We start from the raw sequence: 22,432 nt of genomic DNA on the forward strand, positions 1-22,432 counted from the left end.
TACGAAATTCCAGCATGTCCAACTCTGCTTTGTCAGCAGAGTTTACTCATGTCAAATTTTACTGGTGAGCTTAATACTGATACTTCTAATCACAGAATAACCTTGAAAAAACAGGAATTCTGGGTTCTGGTTTTGAGTACTCTAGTGACCCCTCTTCAGCTTGTCTTCATCATGGTGTCTTCTACCCTACATGGGCTACCAATCTCCACTCTCAATGCTTTATACTCTATATTTTATCGTTCTTTATTTGCCTTTTTCATGTGTTTGAATGCAAGCAGGGACTGAGATTTAATGCTACAGGATAAACAGTTTGCCGGTTTAGTACCACAAAATTCATCATCCTGAAGCATTTGGCTGGATCAGAGGGGGCATATGCAGAGTATCTACTACATAACTGCTGCAGTTGCACACTCATCTTCCCTGCAACACGCTCCTATAACATAGTTACCATTTTTATAAGGGGGGGGGGAATTACTGTTTACTGGAACACTGACAATGAAAATGTTATTTTGGTGTTTGTTTCAGAAACTTTGGGGCAGAGTAATTTAATGTGTGAGAATCTGTACAATTTGTTTGAACCGCACATTTGTGCTGAGTCATTTGTGCCAAAGCATTTTCCCGATTAAGGCTGTAAACACTTTACACACCCTCTGTTACGTTTTCTCTAGGTGATTTTAATTTAGTTGGAAATGGTGAATGTTGAGTTTTGCACAAAAGCAAAGCTCAATCAAGACTCAGTTCAAGGGATAGAGCAGAACTGTAGTTGAGACAGAGAAGCAAATTTTCACTATTCCTTAAACTTTATGCACTGCCTATCAAACAGATAATGGAGACAGTATGTGAGAATATAAAATATCTGCAATATGATAATCGGTGCTGGCTTAAAGTGGGCGTGAAGCTTCTATTAACTAATTTCTGAAACAGTAACCCTTAATTCAAGTCCAGCCTGAGTCTACAGCAAATATCCCACTGGCAGACTGATCTTTTGGGGAACACCATCACTACTTTTACCTGAATTTACACTTTCTGGGAATGCTGTTTGTATTTAACCACACTGTAAGCTTCAAGCAGAAGTTATAAGCCAGACTGTTTCTGATTTGTCTCTTCCTTCCGCCTCCCCATCTCCAGGCAAAGAGAGACATTAGAAAGTACAGTTTGAAAACAGATAAAAAAATATTTAGATGCCACTCAATCAGTTGCACCGCAGTGTATATGCTCTGTCATTCAGTGGAGACAAGATGGGATTTTTCACTCTGAGGGTGGTGAGGCACTGGAACAGGTTGCCCAGGGAAGCTGTAGGGGCCCCATCCCTGGAGGTGTTCAAGGCCAGGCTGGATGGGGCTTCGAGCAACCTGGTCTGGTGGGAGGTGTCCCTGCCCACGGCGGGGGGGTTGGAACCGGGTGATCTTTAAGGTCTCTTCCAGCCTAAACCATTCTGTGATTCTAAAGCAAAGTTCTCAATACCACTAAGAAACACTTAGTTTGCTGCTAAGCAACAAACACGTTTTGTAATTTTGAATATGTAATTTTTTACATGAAGAAATTATTTGTATTTAAGAAATTTAAACAAACGAAAGCCGTTATAGAAGAAGCCGATGTTTGCTGACTTCTGAATGCTTTGCGTCTACTGGTTTTTAATATGTAAAATTTGACTTGCAGATTAATTTGTAAAAGCTTAATACTTTCTCCTTTTCGAAGGGTAAGGAGAGAGTTCAAAAACCTTTGAGTACATGAGAGCAAATCCTTTATTTTGAAATGTTTCCTGCCAGGTTGGCATGATAGTTTTGAAGCATTTGAAGGGCTGTACAATGCTATATGAACACCTTTGGGTACCTGGGAGAAAATTATGCCTGTGCTTCCGACTGTAGAATGCAAGATTTCTTTTTCTGTTCCCTCCAGTGAACCTGATCAGCATTTCTGTTTCTCCTGCAGGGGTTGTTCAGAACTCTGTCGTATACCCATGGTGGAATACAAACTTGACAGTGAAGGCACCCCATGTGAGTATAAAACCCCTTTCAGAAGGAATACCACTTGGCATCGGGTGCCGACTCCCGCTGGGCAGCCTCTCTCTCGTGCCTCTCCAATCCTAGGAACATCTGACAGACTGCAGTGCCAGCAGCTTCTCCAGCAGGCTCAGACAGCCATTCCTCGCAGCACTTCCTTCGATAGAAAACTGCCAGATGGTGCAAGGTAATACCCTCTCCCACTAATGCCTGTCGTTTTCCTAATGTGCCTTACTTTAGATAGCTCTGCCTTCTAGAACTTTGGTATACTGAAGTTTTAAACCTTCCTTTGTTGAGTTTTGACAGTACTTTTAATTCTGAGGTTAAGTTAAAGAGCGTTCACTGAGCCCAGTTCCCTCTACTTGAAACAAGTGACTTTTGTTGTTTGTGGTGAATGTGGACTGTACTGGGATCCGACCTTTCCCTTTAGTCCCAAATCAATGAACTGGGAAACTGCCTTGTGACTTTTTGGTCTAAACAATGTCCTGTCCCCCACCTTTTGGGATCCTGTTTAAACAAATGACGAGTGTAAATAGAATGAAATCATCCCTTTAAAAATGAATTATTTAATCTCATTACCAAGGCATTGGCATAGTTTCAAAGGGTTCTGTAACTCATTACCAGTCCTTATGCTTTGCTTTGCTCTGCTTTTAATTAAACAAAGCAGAGCTTGTGATTTGAATATTCAACACCTCTTAGATGATGGGATGGTGTCCTTGAATGTTAGCTCTGTTCTATTTTAATCATAATTCTTCATAAGATAAAAAATTACTTTTAAAGTTAAAAATTTGTAAATACATTTGACCTTTGAATTATTTAGGAAAACCATATGTCTCGAGCAGAAATCTCTGTCCTTTATTGTTTGCGATGTAGTTCTAATTTCCAAGGAAAAATACTGGATGTCAAAAATATCTCATTGATATGAAAATCTAAAATACTAGTCTTAAATAGCTTTAAAAAATGCTGGATGAAATAATGAAATACAGCTATTGCTACACTATCTTATTTAGAAGAAAAGAATTAGAGACTTTTTATGTTGTTTGAAATATATACAGGTAATAGTAGTACATATTTGAAAATATGTCTATATCATGGTCTGGGGAAGGCAGACTCCCAGTTATGATCATTTGTATTCTCCTTTTCCCCTACCTGCATCCTCACCCCCGAAAAAAGGAGAGGTGCATTTCCATAAGCATGGATATACCATTATAGCACTTAAGCTTTCCCTAATGTCTTGTTACTGAAATTAGCGGTAAAATCTAGCGTAAGGAGGCAATGTATCAAATGTCTAGAAATAATACTTCACGATGTATGGAGCTTTATTAAGCATACTGTATGCCTATACAGGGGAAAAAATGAAAGCTTTCTGACATACTACTTATTTCCAGGAAAATTCACAAACATAAATTGCGCTTCTCCTAACACTCAGTGAGGCATATGGAAAAAAATTCTAAGACAAAAGCTATCTCTTGTCATGAAGAAATTCCTGTATCACTTAAACGAAACAAGTACAATGCAGAAGTGGTATTCTGGGGAAGACATAGTACAGAGTATAAATAATGAAAACAGAGGAAAATGGTGAACTGTGACATGTGAGTCTTTCCACATGAAAAGAAAGGTACCTAATTGGCAAGGTCTTTCCACATGGGAAGAGACATAGTTGATGGCTTGGCAGAGAGGTGGGCTTAAAAGAAAAGAGATTGAAGTAAGGTTGATTAGTACTTATAAGTAATCTTGCAAGGGTGAAAATGTGTACTTAGGCTAGGAATATGATGAAGAGATTTTAGAGGGTCAGAAACCCAATACCAATTTAGGCAAGTTGAAGAGTGCAGGCAGGAAGAAGCAGGTTGATAAAACAGGGAAGTTAGAGCAGCTGATCTGAAAATGAGCTAACATTGAAGTCAGTGATTAAGTGGTTGTTTTTAGAGATAAAAAGAGGAAGAAGCAACAGAAATGTGGGCTAAATATAGTAAAAGACTTAAGCAGCAACAATTCAACTACTGTGACACGTACCGGTTAGGTGCCCAGTCCCTGCAGTGAAATTAAAAACTGGGAGCTGAACACCTATGCTCCTAGTACAGTTCCTGAGGAGAGTTAAGTGCTTTGAGGATGCAATCCAAATGTTTTTGTGTTGATCACAGAATCATATTCATCACTAAGAAATACAAGCTGTACTCCTGTTTCTACAAAACACCTAATGCTGTGACAGCTGCTTATAGCGAGTGCCGAAGAGCGAAGCTTCAGTCAGACTCATTCCCTCCTCTGTTTTTCCACACCAAGAAGTCTCTGTGTACTTTAGTTCTTGAGTTACACTTGTAGGCAAGTCCATCCTTTCACCTGCAGTCTGGAATCCATTCCTGAGAGCAGGCAGCTCTAACTTTTCTGTAGAGGAACCGTGTGAGGCATTCATTGGCTGGATTTCTGTGGTTCTCCTTTTGTAGCCACCCTTTATTTAGTAGGCTAATGGCTAGACGCTTATCCAACAAATGGGAGGCTTGCGATCTAGACATTCTTCAGCCCTGGACGGTACAAAGGACAACGTCTTAAACATCAAGCTGGAAGGCTGGAAACATAACTAACCCATTCCTTAATGCTGGATCGCTTAAGCTGTGCAAGAAATGCAAAGTTCTTGGTGGTGAGAAGCAAGAACGTGCAACTGAATTCAAGCATAGCCTACAGACTGTTTCACTTGATTGAGAAAGGCTCAGTCCTGTCAATACTTATCAGAGAGAGACATGTTGAAGAATTACACGCTACACAATCTACTTATTTTATATGTGTTTGGCTGTTAGGCAGAATATAACAGATAATGTTTTCAAAATTTTCAAGCTGAACAGTAAAGTTGCGTCTTGAATGTCATGTCCTTGGGAAAGTGTTGTGCATAAATCCAAAATTACCTCTTTTCATCTCTTCCCTGAGTACACACGTTCATTTTCTACATATAGCCAAAACCAACCAAACAATCATGATATGAAAAGAAGGGAAGTACAAGGACTACAAATTAATGTCACTGAGGGAAGTTGTATTATAGTTATGGACTGATATGCACAGATGTGAAGGATAGGAGGGTGGTCAAACCCGAGTTTGAACATTGCACTTCAACTGCCTGGATATCCAAAAAGTAATTAGAGACATTGTTAAGATGTGAGGCTCAAAAGTTTAAATAATAAGTACAAAATAACACTATGCATGAAAAAGCTTTCTTACTGTTTTTCTATGTCAAAGATTTAATAAAATAAAGTGTTGGTGTTACCTCTTCTAAATTACTATGTTGAAAATTGGAATACATGCAAAGCGACTAATAATCATTTCTGATCCATCATGAGAGCTTCCTATGCATAAATTTGAAGACCTAATCCAGCTGCTCTTGATTCCTGAGTAATCCCACTTGTTCAGAAGTAAAGCTAGATGTAGGGGAAAAAAAGGATCGGGCACTTAGTCTTTCTCTTTTTGTGCCTTTTTATATATTCAGTTGGAAATATTTAATAGTGATGAAATAAATAATATATTTTTTAAATACTTGTTTAAGTTTTATGAAACTAAGATGAAATTGTAAATTCCCAAAATTAATATAATTAAGTGTTCATACTGCATCTACATTACTTGTAAAAATGAGTGTATTTTATAAAAGAAGCACAGCCCAGTTCAAAACTGAAACACCATAAATACGTCAGTGCACTGTTAATGACTCTAGTTAACATTACAGAAGTTCTCCGAGCAACCAGTCCTCCTCCAGTGACCCAGGACCCAGTGGGAGCAGCCAATGGAGACAGCAAGTGGGATATGACGGGTATTGATGATTTTTATTTTTTTTTTTTTTTAAATCTTGCTATAGCTCCTATGCATCTTCTTCCTGAAGCAAAATTTATGTGGATGTTCTATATCATAGATGTATTTGCAAAACCTACTAGCATATTTTAAGATGTAGAGGTTTACTGACCTTTAATGTAACTTGTATGCCAATACTGTTTTAAAGCCATACAGCTTTAATTCTTTAGGATCAAATTGTTATTTTACAAATCAGGTAAATAACAAACAGTTCCTAGGTTTACTTTCCCAGAAACAGGCCAGAAATCAGCTAGTAACTCAGAACTGGAGTAAAATAGTAATTTCCCCACCTTTTGCTTCAGTGGAAGGGTACTTGATTAAAAAATTACCTTTATGGTCTTCAAAGGTTTTATTTCCTACTGTACTGTACACCCATTCCCTAGCATCTCTCCTCAGAAAAGCAGAACTCTTTCAGAGGTCCCTTCTACCTGAAAGGCTGTTGTGGTGTATAGATGGTTCTTTCACACCCCTCTTAATCCCTTGGTGCCGAAGTTTCAGAAGTTAGCTATCTGTGTATAAAAGACCACCCCAGTATACTGTCCATGTTATAACAATATTATGTGAGACATCTGTTCTAAATTACTTTAAATTTCTCTCTTTGTTATATAAATATAGCTGCTGAAAACACTCCTGTTACAAAACATTAAGTTATGACAGTATCTACATAGCGTAATATAAAAGCATTTCAGATTTGCCACTTGGCTTTCAGAAGCTACTTTTCAGAAAGAATGTGAATATTGAATGCATCAGCTTGACTCCTTGTCTGTAAGCTTAATATTTCTTTGTATGACTGTTTGTGGATAAGTTATTCCATGTACCATATATACATGAATATCTTGGAGACTTCTCAAGGAATTTCAGAATACTCACTGAAATCTCTGGCAGCTATATAGATGCTAATAATTCAAATAAAAAAATAGCAATTTTTTTGGCAGTAAACACATGAAAATGCATCTTGGGTCATTTTCCAGCACAGTTATTTCTAATAGTAACCTTGGTTTTATTTTGTTGCTTTGTGAAATAATTTAACTTTTGCAGTATAATACAAAGCAATGGATCTGGTGCTTGCTTATGGGTTCTGAGTGCGAAAACCCGCAAAACAGAGTTACTTTCTGGGGGGCTTACTTCATAAAGTGGTTAAGCATATATTACCATAGTTCTCTGTTGCAAAAAAACTTTGTATATATAGCCCCAAGAATGCATTTCATCTTAAAGTTCAGTGTCTTTTTGGGCTGTTCACACTTAAGATATAATAGTGTGCTCTTGAAAAAATGGCATTTAAGTATTTCCATGCGGTATTTGGAAATGTTACTATATTTCCTTAGTGGGGGGGAATGCTAATTGTTTGGACAAATCACGAAGTATTTTCTTTGAAGAGTAAAAAATGTTGTTGTTCATCATGTAACTAGTTTTCTAGGAAAAACCAACCAAACAAACAGCTTAGTTTTCTGCTTATGTTAAAAGGTGCCAGTCCCCTTTGCTCCATGAACACCACCAAGGTTCAGCCTCACTGGAGTGTGAAGGAGGCAGAGAACGAGAGGAAGCTTTGGAAGGAACTAGACATTCTGGTAATAAAAATCGCTGTATCTTGAAAACAAATGTTCTTTGCAATGCAGTGCCTGTTGAAGTGCAGCCACCTTCCGATGCGGAGGTTTGGTACACAAAGAGCATGTAATATGACAGCGAAAGCAGAGACCGTTACAGACAGACTAACAGAATATGGTGTGGGATATTTAGATAATACCTGGAGCAAACTAACCCTGAACTTCAGAAGGCCTCATGGGTGATGAAGAGCAGGTTGAACTTCATTTAATTATCATTGAAAAAGTGTATCTTGGGAAATTCTGCAAAGATAGACGTCTCTGATTCCAAAGAGTGTGCAGGTTGGAAACCTGAGGCTAAGCCATGTGCCTTTTTTCGTTGTACAGTATACTCATCTTTTTAGCATTCAGAAATTAAAACACAATTATTTATGGCAGAAACCAAGTGGCACGCACCATCGACCAAAGTCCTGAGCTCCTACAAAGACCGGGCTTTACAGAAAGAAGGCAGCGGCAAGGAGTCGCCGAACAAACTTTCACATGTAAGTCTTTTAACTGGATGTCATTCAAAACTCTAAAAAAAACCCACTAAAAACCAAACCCAAACAAGCAAACAGAAAAGAAACCCCCAAACCCCCACCCTGGACTTAAAAACTACATCTTAAGAGTACATTTTAGCAATTTATGAAGACCACTGTGTGTTTTGGGAGTCAAAGAGTATGCTCGCCTTGGTGTAGGGTGAATTGAGTATGCTTAATCTGTATTTGTAAACAAAGAACTCCAAGAGTGCTTGGGTCTGGGGCACTGAGGAGGCAAAACTAGTATAATCTAAGCTCATCTATGTGTTTACAGCTTCATTTATACTGGCTTGCTTAATCTGCGAAATATTTCATGTCCTTTAAAAAAAAATTATACTCACTATACCACTTGTCATATTGTATACCCATGTAGTATAATTATCAATAAGCACTATTAAAAAATAGTTTGTACTTTTGGAATGCTGAACAGATTTCTAGTCTACCTAGTTTAGTGGCCTGTCTTCAGTAATGGCGAAATCCTCAATGACTTACTGACGGAAAGTACACTAATCAAATGCATGGTATTTTTTCTATTTTTTTGTTTGTTACATGGAGAATCCCGCTATACGTAGTGCGAATCTGTACACTATTTGTAGACTTACATTGGTAAGAATATGAGGCCAGTTTCTCATCTTATGTACATTGATGCCTTATGAGAGTTTAGCTTGATACTTCTCAAAAATTACTATCGCAAACAGAATCATGCTGTAGAACTATGCACATGAAGACAAAAATACTTTCTTTTACCTTAAGTCAAAGTTGATAGGAGGCTCGGTTCAGTATAGGTAACAATCAGTATTAAACAGGGGACAAATACCAAAGTTAAATGATGAGTTTGCTTAACTTTAATCAGAGTTTTATGCTAATGGCAGCTCTCATGCTTTTAGGATGGTGGGGACCTGAAGAGAAAATTTCACAGTGGGCTTATATTTGTGTTTGCCTCTGTATGCGTATGTCTAGTGCAGGTACAAAAGAACTATATTGTACAAAGTAAGAACCAGTGTTATTATAAAGACAATATTAATAAAATGAGGCGATTTTGTTGTTTTATGCTGTAAAACAGAAAAAAAAAATGGTCATCACCTTGTGAAGGACCTTGTAATGTTGTCTTGAGCATCCCCTTTTTGTTCAGCTCAATTTGCCAGCCAGTGGAATTCACAATGAGGGCTACAGCAAATGTACAAGACCTCTGTCAAATATTTAACCATTAGAAAAAAAGGTCTATGCCTTCTTTTTATGAGTTTTTACTTGGGGGAAAGAAGGTGGGGGGAATTTCTCTGGCTATATTCAAGCTTTCTTTGTTCTCCTGGAATAAATATCATATTTCTGCAGATTTTTTTTTTTTTTTTTTTAAATCTCGCTCCACGACACAGTCTTTAACAACATGTAACAATTAGGGCCGTGCTGAGCTTTCGTACAATAATTTCTCTTGGCACAAGGAAATGCATAAAATGATCCTAAGCTATGGCCATAGTGAACTTTGGGCAGTTCAAGATGTCTGTATCAATAGCTGTTGTCCAGATTCTCTGTTGCTTGCAGGGTCAGGAAGGTACATAAGCACGTATGTTCAGCAACATACAGGAAATTTTTGGGAAGGCTCATACACGCAATACATCTTCTGAGGCTAATTTTATGCCTTTGAGCTTCCCCCGCCCTGACCTTGTTTCTGTCCACTTTGGTTCCATTTTACATTTACAGTAAGAGGTGACATGCCTTTTCTCCAGAAACCTTTCTCCCAGTCCCTCTCCTTGAAAAAACTGCTCATTGTATTTTTATCAATTGTTCCATTGTTTTTAAGATGCAGCCATCTTGTAAAGGTTAGAATGTATGCAAATGTAACCCTTCCTTTTTTTTTCCTAAAACAATTTTCTCAAATTTTGAGGCCTATTAATTCCCACATGGAATAGAAGTATCATTTCTGGCAAGGCTGCCTTGTCTAACTGCTGCAGTGTATGGGCAACAGCTATGTTTCTATGCATCTGCTAGGAATGGGATCTCGTAAAAAAGTTATTCACCCTCCACGTTTACGTTATACCTAATAGAAGTCCATCTGCCCTTATTCTGGCTACTCCGTCAGATAGATAAGTTAATCCAACTCTCTATAAAATCTCTTTTGAAAAAAACAACAAAACCCACCGGCTTTATTGACACAAATGCCTGACATAATTATTCCACTTCAATAGCCCTGCATAGCTTAGGGCCCTGTGACTTAAGTTGCTTTCATCTGGTACGCATACGTCGTGATTGGCTTCAATTTAACTAGCCACACATCCAATTGAATTTGATCCAATAAGCTGCGTATTTCACCTACACTGAGGAAAAAGCCAAGGATAATTCAGTCTTTGGTGTTTTTCAGGTTTGCAGTTGAACTTGTTTAAACAAATAATTACCAACGCTTGTAGCTTTAACAGATGCTTATTTTAACTGTTCAGGAATGCAATTTTATGGATGTTAAGCAGGCCCTATAATTGGAAAATTCAAGTGTGATCTTAAGATTTGCCAGAGAAGATGAAACTAGAGCCTTTTTATTTGCAGTGACATCAATTTTTAGTGTGTCTAGTCAGTTATGCAACTCGTTTCATAGAAACTGGTGGTATGGTGATATAATTCACTCCTTTCATACTTTGCAGTTATATTACAGCATACTGTAAAAAATAACAAAATGGTCTTTGAATGGCACAAATTCGGTAACATATGAAAATACACATTTTACTATTTAACTTGAGGAGGGTCTTGTTTTGTTTTTCTTCTTGTTAAGATTGGAGACAAAAGCTGTTCAAGCCACTCCAGCAGCAACACCCTATCCAGTAATACGTCCAGCAACAGTGATGAAAAACACTTCGGTTCTGGAGACCTGATGGATCCTGAGCTGCTTGGATTAACATATATAAAGGGGGCTTCTACTGACAGTGGAATTGATACAGCTCCCTGCATGTCCGCTCCTCTTCTGGCCCCTTTGCACCTTGCTGGCAGCAGGTCTGGAGTACATTGTCGTACTGAGCAGTGGACAGAGTCTTCTGAAACTCCTGGGCCAGATGATGATCCAGCTAAAATCTATGCTGTTCATAGCTATGCCTCTGCTATTTCTACCAGTCATACAGCTGAAGGCAGTATGGGAGACCTAAGTGAAATTTCCTCTCATTCCAGGTATGTGTTTCTTACAAGTTAGGGATTATGGATTAACATACGGAGAACTCTTTTTCATTTTTGTTATTCTGTTTACCTCTCTTTGAAACTGCACTTAACTGATTTTGATGTTTTTGTTGTATCTAAAGGCCTATATGAGCAGTTTTCAGGCAATTTTTGATGAGTCTGCCTAAAAAGCTTAGGTAGCCATACTCCCGGATCTGATGGAGACTTGATATGTGACCTTGGGCACATTGGTTAGGTTTTTAAAGTTGGGAAGCATCCCTGAGTATAAGTGAAGTTTACACCTAGAACTCACCTAGAACTTATTTTGCATACTTTTTTCTTTTTAGTACAATGCAACAGGGAGTTAATGCTGAGGGAAATCAGAAAAATTGCAATGGGCAATTTTTACATCTAGTGAAAATGCATTGCGTACAATCCCCCCTAATTTACATTGTTGTGAAGTATGCTTTACAATTTTGTTTGCTGAACTGAATTTTTGATGGATTTTCAGCTCTTCTTTTTGTTACAATTGGAATGTGCGCATAGCACATCTGTTGGAAAGCACACTTTGAAAGTACACGAGTTGCCTTTATCTCCCAATTCCCATTTTATGGTGACTTTGAAGTTGAAGCTTTGGTCTATGTGTTAAGGTTTTTAGTCTGTAAAGGATGGAAGGAAATTGTTGTTCTTTCCCTCTGATTTTCCTGTTTCCAATGTCAAACAGTACAGGAAAATAACCAAATAATATCTTGTATCCTCATTTCTCTATATGCTTGACATGAGTGAATTAGTCTTGTGTACTTACTCTGACTTACAGATTTCTTTTTTTTCACAAGTTGTAAAAGATAGTATAGACTATTGAATAGACTAGTGTGAAAACTAGGTAAATGCCTTTATGTTAACCTTTCACTACCCCTGTGATAATGCACAAGCTCCAGTTTTAATCTGCGTTGTGTGCATTGAGATTTAATTTTATATGTTGAGACTTCTGAAGCGCTAGAAATAAGCTCTGTGTTTCTAGGACTTCGTCATAATGAGCTGAAATAGATTTCTAATGGCCAGAGTATGTATTCTCAGCACTTGTGTGGCAGCTGTCATATTTAAAGTGCCAGGCAACCATTAAGTAATCTGCTGCTCACTTCTATGGAATAAACATTTTATGGATTAATTAAAAATTAAAGGGGAAAAAAAAGGCATATAGATTTTAAATGGGTTTACTGAGGCATTTCCAAAGTAGTAATTATTGTTGAGATGACGACTCACTGCCCAATTCCACTTTGGCAATAGCAATGTTTCCAAATTATCACCTTCTAATTTGTGTGCCAAACCCAAACCCTTTTGCTATAGGAAAAATGTCAGACTTGTTATGTGATCCAACTGTTTTATTTAAACATTGCTTACATATTCTTCAAATTATGGTGGAGTGATAAATAATTTTGCAGTTGGGTTTAAAAACTGGCATCACCTATAAAGCACCCATAGGCATACATTATTAAAAACATCTTATTTTGTAGCTGTGATGCTGCAACACTGAGGCATTCAAATAAATCTAAGAAAGTTGAGTTAACATATGAGCGTGTGTTATCTACTGCTGAATCCTATGTATATTTTCCAACTGGTCAGACACTGGGTTTGTATTTCTTCATAATCTGCAACAATGAAGTTCTATCACTATTGAGGCATTCATTCACAATTGTTTTATGAATGTTAAATAGTAAACTTGTTCTGCAGTAGCTAAACAGTGTAAAAGTTCAAGAAACAAGCCCCCAGACTGGTGGAATGTCATGAAGAAGTGTTGCATTTATAGATGACAGTTGTATTCTGTTTACTGAATAGAAAAAATGCAATGCATAGGAAAGATGTTGGTTAGTTGAAAGATACTGGCCTGATTCTCTAATGTCATCAGATAAAGAACCCCCTGAAAAAAACTGCTACTGTAGCGTCTGACTAGGATTTACGGAATTAAGCCTGCCATGGGAAACAGTATCTCAAACTGCAAGACTGACTTGAGCTATGCACAACGTTGTCTCACAGCTCTGTTATTAATGGTTTTCTCTGTCCTATTTTATATTAATTATGCACATGAAGTATCAAATACCTTTATGTTACTGTAGCTGAAACAGCTTAGCTTCACGGCCTTCAATTTTGCTTTGCTTCCTACATCATAGAATGTCTTTTGGATCCTAAAAATATATACTGCTTGTTCCAACCATTGCGTTGAACTCATTGTCTAAAACCAGGCTTTTATAGGCCTTTATTTCTTCGCTTCAAAAATATTCTGTTGTTTAAAACCTACAGAATGAGGTTGGGTGCTCTATTTTTCTTAAATTTAGTTACAAATGGAAGTCTAAAGTCCTCTGGATAATGTCCTTGCTGTCGATCTGATATGTATTTTAGATTGTGCTTCAATGTTGCTTCATCTTTAGGTTTCTATTTTTCGTAACTGAATTATTTTCTTCACCACATCTTTACATAATTTCTTTGCATATTTGTAAGGATAGCAAGCAAAGAAGCTTTTAACATCACCCGCATTATTTTCTTCCCCCCAAACCTCATAATCTTGTTTCCACTTTTTGAGGAGAAAGAGGGAGGAGAGAAAATAAGTTGCCTTTAGGATTAAATGCACATGCTAACTGTGATCAAAATTATTAATCGCCTTAATGTTTCAACTTTCTTACACAGTAGACATTTTAATTTGATCTAATGACATCTATGCACGTGCGTTGCTTGTATTTGACTCTGCATGGACAGCAAAGTAGCCATGTCTGTTATGCTTTCAGCAACACCTTCTGGTCCTCTGTGAATTAATCCAATGTTTTGGGGATTAGATTAAGATAGCAATGTGTTTGCTATTCTTAAACCAACAACGACCAGAAGTTAGGACCTGCTACTTCAGGTTCCAGCCTATGATTTTAGGCAAGGTACATGGTTTCTGAATGCTTTGCTTACTTCACCTCCAAGATGAAAAGAAGAAATTTATTCTTCAAGGAAATGTTTGCTTTAGTTCATTTTAAACCATTTTGTGGGTCTCCAGTGAAAGGTTTCATTAGTGCCTACTAGTGCTGTTATTCTTAATAAAAGAGGCAATTAAAATTATCCAGAGGACTGTTTTTGTTGAACTGAAATTTACTTCTGTTAATATTAAATTCTCAATGGTACTGAATGAAAGACACAGTCTAAACTGGCATGAATTGGCAAAATTAACATGAAGTGGAAAAGCACGTAAGTTTTAAAATTAGAGAGATATTTGGGGTAATTCCCTATAGGTCTTGATGTAAATGGAATTATACCATTAATAATATGTGTGTATATATTTACTTAAAATTGCACACACAAATTCTCTATATATGTCTTGAACTTAGTCTTTTAATTTTCATTCATATCAGTTTGCATCGGCATTTCAGCAAGTTGAATTATATATGTTACTAGTTTTAGAAACTCATCACAATTCTGTTCTCGGAGATCTTTAATGTATACACTGCCAGTATATAGAAAATGACTGTACCATATTGCTACGTCGATTTTAACCTTGAGAAAAACTTACCATTAAGAATTATAGCTGCATACCAGGCAAAGTGTTTCTGATTTGTTGTTGTATAGCAGTTTTCATGTTTGCTTTTGTGTGTTTTCTTTACTTTTTCAGTGGGTCACATCATTCAGGAAGCCCATCAACACATTGCTCGAAAAAGAGCGGCTCCCTAGATACCTCCAAAGTCTATATAGTGTCGCAGAATAGTAGTCAACAAATTTCTGGGTCGGTTTCAAAACCGTACCACAGACAAGGAGCAGTGAGTAAATATGTCATTGGATGGAAAAAATCAGAAGGAAGTCCTACACCTGAAGAATCTGAAGTTTCCGAATGCCATGAGTAAGAACTCTGTTTAAGTTTGTTGGGGAAAGAAGGGAAAATTTTAAAATAGGATAGAAAAATTAAAAATGACAAATTCTGTTTCACTTTTAAATGTTTGGTCTTTTTTTTCTGTACCTTTATGTATCAAAGGTACACCAAAAAAAAAAAAAAAAGAAAATAACTGCACAGGATACTGTTTTTTCCTCTGTTCTATCCAGCTGCATCTTTTTCCCATGTGTCAAATAAAGCAGGCTGACAGAAATTTCTGAAAGTGTGTGTAGGCAAAAATGTATGACATTCTGAATTTGCATTTTGAGTCTCTAGGAAACAATTGGGAAGGTACAATTTTATTAAGGTCTTAAGGGCCTTTTCTACAAATCTTCAGGAACTTTAGTTGGTTGAAGAAAGCTTACTTCCTGACGTTTCTGTATTAAACCTTACTATCTTGTTGCCTATAACATCAGCTCGTACATTACAGATGGGAGAGATGACCGTAAACGTATCAGTGACCTACAGTAGATAATAAAAAAAAAAAAAATAGTGCCAGTTGGGGGTATTTTAGTGGTTCTTTGGTATCTTTTTCTGACTTTGTTTTTAATGAACAGGTATGAACTGGTGGTTAGGACGCCACAAGGAAAAGAGGTATCTGACCCTCTCTTCCTGAAACTGTACAAAATGTGCAGGCTTCAATAAAACTACACATTTTTTTCTGGCAAGTGACATACAGACAACAATATTCCAAACAGTTCTAACGAACAGCTATGTGTACAGCATGGGAATAGCTCATGGGAAATGTGTTCTTAGGCGGAGGAAAAAGGCTTGCACTCAAAGGAAAAGATATAGTATCTCAAATGTAGATAAAGATTAGACTTTCCCCGTGCTGCAGCAGTAATAAGTAACGTTTGAATCTGCTGTTAAAAACTAACCTTTAAATTCCTGTTATCTTCAAAATCATCTTCTCTGATAACCTCTTTGCTTTCTTTTTCTGCATAAGCTATTCATTTCTGTCTCTCAGTAAATCATAGCTCTATATATCTTGATAAATTGACAAGGTGACATGCAGTACCTGATTTTCAAATGCTTGCTATGGGATTACTCTTTGTGTAAAGGGAATGGCTTATTTGCATCTAATATCTCATTACATATATATGCATATTTATGGCAAGATTCATATTTAAAAATAGAAGCTAGAATATATGGGCTACGAAATATGAGCCTGAAGTTAAGCTCTTAAATTCCTAATTTTCAAAAGTAGACGTTACTACCTTTCTATCCTGGTTATTTGTGTTTCTTTGTGTTATTGCATTGGTGATTTCACACACACACACACACACACACACACACACACACACACGCCCCCTAGTATTTGCACTTAAAAAATGGTAACTTCATTGATTCCCAGAAGATTTGCATTTTGAAGTTGACGAACTCCTGAAACAATTTCTCTTCGTTTTGAACAGAACCCTTAAAACGAAATTGCATAATGAATCATGATATTTAGACTGGAACCACAGCAATTTGGAAGAGTATCTTCAAGAGCTAGTTCTATTTAAGAAACATTAATTGAATATGGCAGCACTTCATATATCAGAAAATATTTTCAGATTTTTTCGTGGTGTAACGCGTTGCTTCACCTCTTTCTTTCTAGGAAGGCTTTCCGTACATCACAGAGAGGAAATCTCTCTGAATATAATTATGTTGAAATAAAATAACATCTCTAATTAGCAATGATGATGAAAATCAGGTCAATTGCTGAATGTTGTGCCACTATAGGATATAATTCACTGAGAATTACCCTCTACTGTAGCAAAGCTTGTTTCCTCTCTGCTGAAGACAGTCACTGATTATGCTGCACTTGGCAAAAAGTAATGGCTTCAAATGTATGTTCTCTGTGATTGGGAATCTCTAGTTCCTTCAGTTGCATTTCCAGAGTAAACCTCTTAAAATTCTCTCTCTCCTTGCTCACTGGAAGGAAGCGGAAAGATAATAATTCAGTTTGACAGTCTTTTGTTAACAGTAAATACATTTTTATATGCTGATAATTAAGGAAGACAGCTGTTTTATTTATCTAAAGAGCTTTATGAAATTGCTGATAATAAAACACACTTGGCACATGGCACAATCGATTACCAATATACTTCAAACATTGCCATTGGTGAACATAGTAATTGTGCCAGATTGTGACGCTGGATACAATGTCACACTATAAAATACTGATTTTTCTTATTTGCTAAGGAATTAAAAGTTAAAATACTTTGTGATGAACTATCAGAAATGTATAAATGCTTCTTTAACAATAGAGAAATGTGGTATGTAAAAAAAGAGAGAGGCAAGCTAGGAGAAACAAGCATTATGCTTTTTTTAGTTGTTCTTCAAAATTCCTAAAATTGATTTTTCAGTACTTTAAGAATTCTGTTTTGGACCCACAAACAGTTTCACAAATATAAAACGATTGAAGAAATGTTCCAAATAAGAGTGTGCTGTATCAGGAGATAATTCTAACAATTTTTACCTTGTGACAGAAAATGAGTGCAGTCTTTCAAATCCAAGAGCACTGTTGCTTCCCTTGCTAAAAACACCAATTGTCTCAACAGAGTGTATGATGATATTGATGCTGTGTCTGCATCGAGTCCACTCCAAACTTCTGTGAGGAATGCCATTGTTGAAAGTCAGCAAGTCTTGTCCAAAGAAGATTTTCTGAAGTTGATGCTGCCAGACAGCCTCTCTATGGAGGAGGGGAGAAGAAAGGTGAGCTACTTTCTTCAGCTCTGTGTATTTCAGACACAGTTACCTTCGAAGTGAATTTCTGGTATTCCCAAAGTTGCTGTAGACAAGGCAATATCATTTTGTACAAGCTAAGTATATTCCATGAGGACTCTATAAATACTGACCGTAAGTCCCAAAATACCATTTCCCACAATGCGAAACTAATATCTAGTTTGATGATTATGCGTGAAATAGAGGATTTGTTTAAGTATGTCTTTGCTTAGCTTGAGCAGAGACAGGTGCAGGTTGAGCAACTTAATTACAATTTCAAAGATTAAAAGTAATGTTTTAAAGGTTGGATGCCTAAATTTATCCACCTCATATTATATTAAATCACATGAATAAAAGTAGCCTGTTTTCCCCTGCACTATGATACTCAGTACCAACAATTCTGTTTGAGTTATAATTTCAAGTAGGTATCAGTGGCAACTGCTCAAAAGGCATAATTGTCAGTGCGAGTGGAGAACATACATCTTATCTTTATAGTATGAAGACAATGGGTGTTGTTTATGGGTATATAATTTAACCACGGGTTATATGGGTATATAATTTAAAAGTTCACCAAAAGTGGATAGAGAACTTAAAATTTACTACTCCCCAAGGCATACGTGATTCTGAGTTCCATGCTTAATGTGGAATGAAGCACAAAGCAATTAAATTACTTGAGATAATAGTCACACTTTGATATTAAGTCAATGCTCTCTTAACCCTCTGTGTTTATACAATGTGCTAATTAGCATAATCATCATGTCTGAACAAAAGTAACACATGGGAATCCTCTAAGTGCAGGGTTGAATTTAAAATTCAGATCATATATATTTTTTAACGTGCAGTATGTTAAGTATGCGTGTTATGTGTTTGAATTCTCATGAATAATGTCCTAGAGGTTTTTATGGTTTATGATTGATACAGTAATTGCTTTTCTGTGATGATTTTGAGAGCTGCCAATGTTTCTGGCTACCTAAATAAGAGACAACAAGGAGTGAGGAGGTGTGGCCATCTTGAGATAAGTTACTGCTGTCCCCTTCCCCTCCCAAGACACCCAAACAAAAGCTCACTAAGAGAGAGACCGTAGGCCCTGACTCGTAGGGGATCCCCATCCGTAGGACTCGGCAGTTATCCAGTCTTTGATTATGCCTTCATAGAGGGTAATAATCTTGGTGTAGGTGAGTTAGTGGTCTTTGACAGCAAAAGCTAGAAAGGAATTTTCCAAATACGGGAGATTCTACAGGATCAAATCACACTTTTGATTTTACCTTCTTCATAGATCAGGGAATAATGAGGCCTCTAGGTAATGCTTAGTTTTTGTCGCTGCCTGAAAGGAAACTCTGTAAAGCTCCAGCAATAGCTAGTGAACAACCTGTATAGATAAGATGCAGTATGAGGTTGAGGAGACTTGAGTAACAGCCAAGAATTGCAGCAGGATGCTTGCCGGGAATCTTGAGTGCAGGAAAGAGGATCAGAGACCCTTCAATTCAGAGGGTTTTAACCCTTTGCCTAATGTCGTCCCTAAGTAGGCTCAGAGTCTTTTGATCTTCTTTAACCACTGCTTATAGAAGGATACCGTATATCCATTCGTTTAAGGATGGTGTGTATGTCCACTATCCATTCATTTAGGAATGCTGCTTCTGTCTATTGTTGTGATCATTTTGCATAAGCGTTAAAATCACGTTTTGGATGATGTTTATTCCCACAGCCCATATCTGTTTTGGGCAAATCTCTAGAACCGATATAGTATTTTGATGCTTTCCTAGATTACAATCTGAATATCTCCCTCAATTTTCCCTGGGACCCAGTTAAGCATTCTAACAATTGAGCATGTTTTGTAATGTCATCAAGATAGACGCTTTCCTGAACTAGCACTATGAAGTGTATTTTGTAAAGACCCCGTCTTGTGGCATGGGTGTTTCTGTGTAGGCCTTTTAGAAATATTCATCAGCGAGCAAGTTTTGTCAGAAATAAAAACAATGTAGATATCTTTAATTCTATGCTATATTCACTGTTTTTAAAAAGCTACTGCCCTTAAGCATACATTCTGCATAGGGAGCGTGCAACTCATAATTAATTACAAAGAAAACAGGGCAGGACATTAAATTGTTATATGCAGGACAAACCAGTCAAAATAATTAAGGCAATAACCGACATTTTTAGGTGTGAAGAATAACTGGATTTGCAGTGCTAAAGAATGACTTATGAAGTTGAATGGCCCAGTTTTACAATACAGTAACATCTTGTTTTACTGTAGATATTTGGGTTGTGGTTTAAGTAACTTTTTGAAAGGCGTGAACAGTTTTCACTGAACTCTTAACCTCTTTTCTAAGCCTATTTTGTGATATCTGGAGAGATGCAATGTCTCAAGTCACTTTTATCATCCAGTGAATTATATTGCACCATATATCAGTTCAGAATGTTTAACATTAAAGTGTAGTCATTTCAAATTAAAATCAAACAGTTATATATATAGTCTTGAATAAATGTTACCAGACTTTGTAACCTTATACGTATTTCTAAAAAACATTGCTGTCAAGGCTATGGCGGTTTCATTTAACAATTCAGAATTAATAAAACTATACAGTATCTGATAAATTCATGGTGATATGTTCCAAAATATCAAGAGGAAGTATGAAAATCCAGTTCAGTTACTCTCTTGAGGTGCCAGTAGATCTGGTGTGGTGGAACAAATCTCTGATCTTCTGTATTAGCTCAAGAATTCCAGAGTGCCTACTCTGAAAAATACTCCCAGGAACTGGTGATGGATATGATTGTGTGAATTATCTTAACCAGTAATACGTGTTCTTATATCTTCGTATTTTGATGTTCAGTTTTCATTTTATGGAAACCTTTCTCCTCGGAGGACGCTTTACCGTACCCTGTCTGATGAGAGTATATGTAGCAATCGGAGAGGATCTTCATACGCTAGCTCTCGAAGTTCAATGCTGGACCAGGCCTTGCCAAATGATATCTTATTCAGCACTACGCCACCGTATCACAGCACATTGCCTCCCAGAATGAGCCTGACTCCTGGAATGGGAAATCTGAGAAGTAAGTGATGTTACTGTCAGTGCTGAGTTTGGAATATTTGTAATAAATTCAAACAAATCACCAAATACTAAGTTAGATTTTACTTTTAAGGTGAAATAATGAGATGTGTAATCAGTGTTGTAGATATCCTAGGAAAAGCATATTTGGTCAGCAGTAAGTGCTTATGCTTGCCTTAGGGATCAAGTCACATTTATCATGCTTGGAGATAGCATTCACTTTACTTCCCCCAAAATTTTCATGAGATCAGTGATAGGCAACAAACATTTGTCTGAACATATTTCTTGTTATCATTTTATTTTCCAGTGGTGAGCTAATTAAGCCAATTTTTTTTTTAATATTTTTGTTTGTTTGGTTTTTGTGTGCATTCAAATTACCGAAATATTCACAAATATATTCAAAAGAATAGCTAAATGGGACAGCTTCTATTTAGATGATCCTTTTGGTAACATCTTAAAAGGAAATGTACAATACTTATCGTCATCTCCAATTTCAAAACTGAATTTGCTGATACTTTCTTTGACATGTTAGTAAAACCTTTGGAAATAACACTTCATTTTTAATGGCAGGAAAAGAGTAGTCTGGGGTGCTGGATTAAAACTATCTTGTGAGGATGTCTTTACTTGTGAGCTCTTCATGAGCAAGATCTTTATTATATGCTTATCTTGCAATAATTCCAATGTAGAGCGATGAACTATAAAGTTTGTAGTACTTTTGTGGAAAAAATTAATTAAAATGATGAAAATTACAAATAAAAAGAAAAAGAAAATTGTGAAAAATATATATGCTTATATACCACAGCCCAAATCTATACAGCCAGATATATATGTTTAGGCTACATATCCATATTTATATATTCAATAAGAGTGAATTTGTTTTTAAAAAAATGCTAAATCGCTTTGCAAATATTTTAGGCTGGCTGACTTATAGGGGAGACCCAATCTAGAGAAAAAAAACAGGGCACTTTTAGTTAGTTACTTTAATATTACATCACAGCTGACCACAATTTAAAAAAATAGTAGATCAATTGTGGACTCTGAAGTCCATAGTTAAGAAGATGTGGGTGGATTTCTTGAAAGCATTAAGGACTTTTGTAGGCGCATGTCCAGAGACAAAGCAGAAGGTGACTTAAAAGAAATAGTAATAAAAAGGGCTCTGTCATTCATCTTGTCCTTCAGGAACTAGCGGTCGCTTGCTAACTTTCAGAAGTAAGCCTTAGATACCAAACACGCCTGTAATTGTAGTGGCCTCAGCTATGAGACTGAGTGTTAGTCACTAACCACGGGTTAATTTGAAACTGCTGTCAGAAACAAGTGCCGAATTCCTGCTTCAGATGGGAATGCATGCTTGGTGTACCTTTGCCATTCTAAAAATATTCTTCGATCAGAGTGAAACTCTTTACTACGAATGTAATGAAAAGATTCTTTGCTTTTACTGACGGAGAATGAAGACCCATTTTGTTTCATTTGAGACTAAGTCGGTAGATTTTGTAGTCTATGAAGGAGCTATGTATATAATCAGGCATCCTGATTGCATTTCCTTCTTTTACTATGTTAAGCATGTGGGTTTGGAGCCATTTCTTGTAAAAGTAAATGTGCAATGGGATCAAACCTTCAGCGTGCTTTTATTCTAGAGATTGACATAAGGCAATTAATGGTGTACGCTAAAGTTGTATACCACTCCTCCAGCAGTGAA

At 36.8% G+C, this 22,432-nt stretch overlaps 1 protein-coding gene across 2 annotated transcripts in view; it reads left to right on the forward strand.

The window, feature by feature from the left end:
* Positions 1–22,432, forward strand: part of SIPA1L2 (signal induced proliferation associated 1 like 2) — a gene marked incomplete at its 5' end in the record, with an annotated part of 89,655 nt that overhangs the window by 50,307 nt on the left and 16,916 nt on the right. For both annotated transcript variants that reach the window (XM_082481871.1, XM_082481872.1), the window contains 8 exons: positions 1,933–2,190; positions 5,710–5,793; positions 7,296–7,399; positions 7,811–7,914; positions 10,709–11,097; positions 14,726–14,950; positions 17,527–17,680; positions 20,521–20,740. In XM_082481871.1, coding sequence (XP_082337997.1) covers positions 1,933–2,190; positions 5,710–5,793; positions 7,296–7,399; positions 7,811–7,914; positions 10,709–11,097; positions 14,726–14,950; positions 17,527–17,680; positions 20,521–20,740 — 1,538 coding nt within the window. The remainder of the gene's footprint in view (positions 1–1,932; positions 2,191–5,709; positions 5,794–7,295; positions 7,400–7,810; positions 7,915–10,708; positions 11,098–14,725; positions 14,951–17,526; positions 17,681–20,520; positions 20,741–22,432) is intronic.

The sequence above is a fragment of the Vanellus vanellus genome (genome assembly GCF_965231255.1).
Source record: "Vanellus vanellus genome assembly, chromosome: 3".
In the NCBI taxonomy this organism is placed as follows: domain Eukaryota; kingdom Metazoa; phylum Chordata; class Aves; order Charadriiformes; family Charadriidae; genus Vanellus; species Vanellus vanellus.